Source organism: Gekko japonicus, unplaced genomic scaffold (genome assembly GCF_001447785.1).
Source record: "Gekko japonicus isolate JY-2015 unplaced genomic scaffold, Gekko_japonicus_V1.1 scaffold3623, whole genome shotgun sequence".
Classification (NCBI taxonomy): Eukaryota; Metazoa; Chordata; class Lepidosauria; order Squamata; family Gekkonidae; genus Gekko; species Gekko japonicus.
This window is the reverse complement of record NW_015176085.1, coordinates 85,815-91,463: the sequence shown is the minus strand read 5'-3', so window position 1 is coordinate 91,463 and position 5,649 is coordinate 85,815. Positions and strand designations below refer to the sequence as shown.

General features: G+C 46.6%; 1 protein-coding gene across 1 annotated transcript in view; it reads right to left on the bottom strand.

The window, feature by feature from the left end:
- Positions 1–5,649, bottom strand: part of LOC107123478 (protein FAM168A-like) — an 81,804-nt gene that overhangs the window by 32,161 nt on the left and 43,994 nt on the right. The window contains exon 4 of the mRNA XM_015426734.1: positions 4,645–4,725. Coding sequence (XP_015282220.1) covers positions 4,645–4,725 — 81 coding nt within the window. The remainder of the gene's footprint in view (positions 1–4,644; positions 4,726–5,649) is intronic.

Here is a 5,649-nt window from a genome sequence, read left to right as displayed (position 1 = left end):
CCTCCATGCCCTGTTGTTGGCCTTCCAGAGGAACTGGTTTGCCACCTTGTGAGACAAGATGCTGGACTAGAGGGACCCTCACTGGTCTGATCCAGCAGGGCTCTTCTGATGTTCTGTTGTGGGGAGGGGAAGGGAAAGGAGTTTGTAAGCCGCTCTGAGACTCCAAGTGAAGGGCGGGGTATAAATCCAATCTCTTCTTCTCTTCTTCTTCTAATTAGGGGAAGGCCTCGGCCTCCATGCCCTGTTCTTGGCCCTCCAAAGGAACTGGTTGGCCACTGTTTGAGACAAGATGCTGGACTAGAGGGACCCTCACTGGTCAGATCCAGCAGGGCTCTTCTGATGTTCTTATCAGGGGAAGGCCTCGGCCTCTCTGCCCTGTTCTTGGCCTTCCAGAGGTTGGACCCTGTGTGAGACAAGATGCTGGACTAGAGGGACCCTCACTGGTCTCATCCAGTGGAGCTCTTGTGTTCTCTATCGCCTTGAGTTCAGTGAGATCCCAAGAGATCTCCAGCCACCATCTGGAGGTCATCAACCCATGGAGCGGCAGTATAGCGGACAGTATGCATGACGTGTCACGTCCCATCATTGGGAGTTCAAATGGGTTTCTGAATTCCAGAATGGGCGGGGGGGGGAGGAATGAGCTGTTTTCACGGAGTGGGGAGTGGATGGGACAGGGAGAATACAGCTCACAGTAGCTAAATCCATTCTGAAGCAAGCAACGAATATCCCTCTTACCACCGGTGGCACTAATAGAGCGCTTTGTAGAGACGGTACAAAATATGGTTAAAGAAACTGTAGTGCATTTCCCCCCCAGTTGAGCCCAAACAGATGATAACCAGAAACCAAGCTTGGCATTCTTTTTATCTGTTAAAAAACATCTTCGCTATTTTGCATGCCGATTTAACAAGCCACCCTCTATGTATACAACTGTGATCTGTCATTCCATTTCATTGTCCGACAAAGTGTGCGGGCACACGGAAGTTCACACCTTGAATAGAACTTTGCTGGTCTTAATGGTGGCAGTGGACTCGAATTTTGTTCGAATCCTTCAGTCTGTTCTAACCATAGTGAGACCAGGGAGGTAGGGAGAGAGAGAGAGAGAGAGAGAGAGGAGGAGGAGGAGGAGGAGGAGGAGATTGGATTTATACCCCGCCCTTCACTACCCAAATGAGTCTCAGAGCGGCTTACAAACTCCTTTCCCCTCCCCTCCCCACGACAAACACCTTGTGAGGTCGGTGGGGCTGAGAGAGCTTTGACAGAAACGGCTCTTTTTCAAGGACAGCTCTTACAGAACTATGGCTTGCCCAAGGTCATCCAGCAGGTGCAAGTGGAGGAGTGGGGAATTTTTTGGTGGCAGCCCTGTGATTATGGAACGGTCTCCCCAGGGAGATGTGGCTGGCCCCTCATTGCTGATCTGCAGGAGGCAGCTGAAGACGGCTTTGTTTAGGACTGCATTTGGTTGAAGCCGTCCTAAATTGTTATTTTAGAATTCCGGTTTTGTGTATTTTTATTTATATTGTAAGCTGCCTTGAGTTCCATAAGGAAGGAAGGCGGGGTCATAAATGCTTTCAACAAACGAACAAACATTGGGATATGTACATTATGGAAAAGATTTTAGATAGTAAGTCCACAACTGACAGGAGTAATAACCCTGTGTTGTCTACTTTTATTAAAACTTGGTTTCCAGTCATTGAGTTTATCTCTGTCAATGAGTCATTTCTAAATAGATCTTACCCAATTGATTTATTGGTATTCACTTTTCTGTGTTAGTTCTTGTTAAAAAATAAAACGATTGTATGTTTATTCAAATTATGTTAAAATATTCGTAATATTTTAATGGTTTAGCTTATTCTTAGTGATTTCTTCCACCCTGTATTTTGATTTATGTAGCTTATGTATCTTTTTTATAACTTTGTAATTTGATTCTCTGCAAATAAAAAGATATATTTCAAAAAAAACACACCCCAAAACAAACAAACAAAAATAAATATGCAGAGGAGTCCCTGCTACGAAAAGAGCCCTGGGCGACACACCCCTAATGTAGCCAATCCTCCAAGAGTTTACAGGAGACCCTGTAAGAAGAGCTCTGTAAGCTCTTGGAGGATAGGCTACATTAGGGGGTGTGTGGCCTAATATGCAAAGGCGTTCCTGCAACGAAAAGAGCCCTGTTTATATATGTTATCAGTTTAGATTGCATATTGTATTTTTAGGTATCTTATGTAGCTTATGTATCTTTTTTATAACTACACGCTAGGAGTTATCTCACACAATTTGGAAATCGCTACCTTCAGAGTTTACTTATTTATTTAACTTCATTTGTCCCCCCACCCACCCAATGGGGATCTGAGGCGGCTTCCCTCCTCCTCTCCTGCATTTTCATCCTCACAACAACCCTGCAAAGCAGGTGAGGGTAGGAGAGGGTGAGCGGCCCAAAGCCATCAGCCGGTTTCCACGGGTCTCCCAGATACTAGCTGACACGCTTCACCACTACCCCACACTGGCTTCTCGCGCAATAACCGCTCAACGGAGCGCATCATGCCCCACGTTAACAGACAGAGATGACAAATTCGGGATCACAGCTACGGTAAGGCATTCCCATTACTTTTTCAGACGGATACTGGATTGGATCCAACCAGCTTCCTTCACTCAATCTCACCCGGTTCCTATTCTCAGTACAGCCTTCACCCCACGCGGCTTCTGTGCACGCGGGTGGTCAACCTGGCCCCTTCTTGGGCTTGGTTGCCATGGAGACGTGGGGGGGGAGCGAGAACAAGAATGTATACTTTCGTTTTTGGCCACTGTGCTGTTATCTGTCTCGATGTAGCCACGTAACCTTGAGAACTGAACCGTCTCTGTTATTAGCTGTTGTAGTTTTTCCGGGTTGTCTAGCAGGTGAGGGTGGGAGAGGGTGAGCGGCCCAAAGTCATCAGCCGGTTTCCACGGCACGAGTGGGATTCAAACTCGGGTCTCCCGGATACCGTACTAGCTGACACTCTTCACCACTACCCCACATTGGCATTGTAGGACCTGACGTTTCGCCAGTCACAGCTGCTGGCGAAACGTCAGGTCCTACAATGCCAAGATCGCGGCTAGACAACCCGAAAAATCTACAACAGCTAATGAACTCTGGCCGTGGAAGCCTTCGACAACATATTGTCTCTGGTATTCTCTTTCCCCTGGGAATTCTATGACGTTAGTTAGGCGGGTTTTCTAGCTTAGGTGGGATGGGCTAAGAGCCACTGTTGTCCTGTTTGATTGTAGTATAATTGTAGCGGCCATAAGAGCGACGAGCAGAATAACATCTAAGCACTTTTATGCTGGAAGCTGGAAATCCATCTGAAAGCATTCCTTCTGATTGAATTTTAACTGCCACCAGCACTCTGTAATGTATTATTTTCAACTGCTATGTTTTAATTTGCATTATGGATGTTTTTATCATGTATTTATGTTATTGGAAGCCGCCCTGAGCCTGCTTTGCGGGGAGGGCGGGGTATAAAGTTGACAATAAATAAATAAAATAAACAAATAATTGCTTGCTTCGAGCGCTTGACCTCAGTTCTAACCAAGAAACGTTATGAGTCTGGATCCTATCAATGTCTCGATAAACTTCAATTCTTCCCAATTATTGGGAACTGATTTCTCCAGGGGCTCTGACACGATCTCCAGCGTAGCCTGCCGTGGTGGTCAAGGGCGTCTCCCTCTTTCTTTTTTCATTGGCAGAAAAAAGCTGATGGGATCGAACTCATTCTGATTTTCAGCTCAGAGATGATAATGGAAGTCACTGGGATTCTGGGCCAAAACGCACTGGTTTACCCAGAAGGGATTTCTTCCAAGTGATCACCAGTGGAAGCAAGGATATGTTTGTGTGTGTTTTACTGCCTGTTCTGGATTAAGCAATTGAACAAACCTATCCTGTCTGGGAATTTAGGTTGCAGGGAGAGGCCCTCCTGGTTGTCCCATCAATCAAAGAAGCTCATCTAGTGGGCACACCAGACAGGGCCTTTTCAGCGGCAGCCCCACAATTGTAGAACGACCTTCCCCAGGTAGGTGCACCTGGCGGCCTCACTGCCCATCTCCAGGAGGCAGATGAAGACGGTTTTATGTAGGACTCCGTTTGACTGATCTAGTTTTTATTTATTGGCAGTCCTAATGGGAGTTTTTAAACTGTGCCCTTTTATGTGTTTTGTTTTATCTGTATTGTTTTTACCGTGCTTTATAATAACTGCTTTCTTTATCCTGTGAGCCGCCTGGAATTCCACAAGAGAGAGAGGCATCAAACCAGTGTTTTAAATGAATAAACAGATATCCAGGAAGCACACCAATATATACTTGGGCTTCCTGGCTCGGTACATGAAGTTGTATTTCAGCTCTTAACAAGAACACACCTGACAACAGACTTTAATCGCGTCCTGCTAAATGTCCCGTGGAACATTTTGTAAAGACTAATGAAGTGTTGATAATGGCAAAGCTGGTGACGGTGCTGAGAGAATGAAGGATCTGCTGGAAAACGCACAGAGACACCCACAATATGTGGCTAGAAACAACGCAGGGCGAAATTAAACAAGGGTTTTTTGGGGGGGCGCAGTTTGTATGTTGCCAAACATGGCTGAAACCGCTTCCCAAAGAAGAAGGAGCTCTGTTTACCTGGGGCGTAGCCAGGGCTGGTAGTCGGATACATGTTTGGGTTATAGGTGGGGGCAGCCGTGGGATATCCGGCGGGATAACCTGCAGAGAGAGAGAGAGAGAGAGAAGAGACAAATATGCTTTAATTGGCAGGAGAAACTCGGTAAGCGGAAGGACAGCTGCAAAAAGAGGCTACGGAGGCTAAAGACCTGGCAAGACAGAAATCCCTCCAGTTTCGGGATGTCCCAATTCCCCAACAAATAACGAAAACGAACGTTAGCACTCCCCCAAATTTCTTTCTTCCGGAGATCACCGTCAATATATTTTTCTATGATTATGTATATTATTTTTGTTCACTTTTCTATGATTCTTTAAAGACATATATTAAGCGTCACTTTTTCACAGTTTTTCTTGTTCTCCGTATTATCTCATTACTATGCCAATCAATTGTTATTAAGACAGAAATCCCTCCAGTTCCGGGATGTCCCAATTCCCCCAACGAATAACGAAAACGAACTTTAGCACTCCCCGAAATTTCTGAAACACCTAGCATGCGGAATATTTGATGGCTTCGTTTCCGGTCTAGGACTCTGCTCAGAGCTGTGTCCGATTTTTGCGCTCGCACCCACCGAACGAAGGTTAGGTTAAGCAGCTGTGGCTGGCCTGAAGGCCAAGCTGGAGACTCTGGGGCGGGACTCGAGTTCAAAACTGGGGTGGACGTTCAGTAAAGATTCAGCCTAGGCCAAAGTCTGGCTAACTGAACTGAGCAATAAAGCCAGTCAACGACGATAGTCCGCAGCCAGTTGTGTGACATGCCCTAACCCTACACACATACATTTGCTGATCTGGGAAACCAGGGGGTAGTATTCCTGGCGACTGTATTCATTTCATTCACTTTTCAGCGGTTCCCAAAATTATTTGGCCTACCGCCAGAGGTCATTTCGGGGGGGATCGCGGGGGATCGCAGTTCCCCCGGGTGAGGTACGGGGGCGGGGCACATGACGAAGCCCCGCCCCCTGCTTCCGG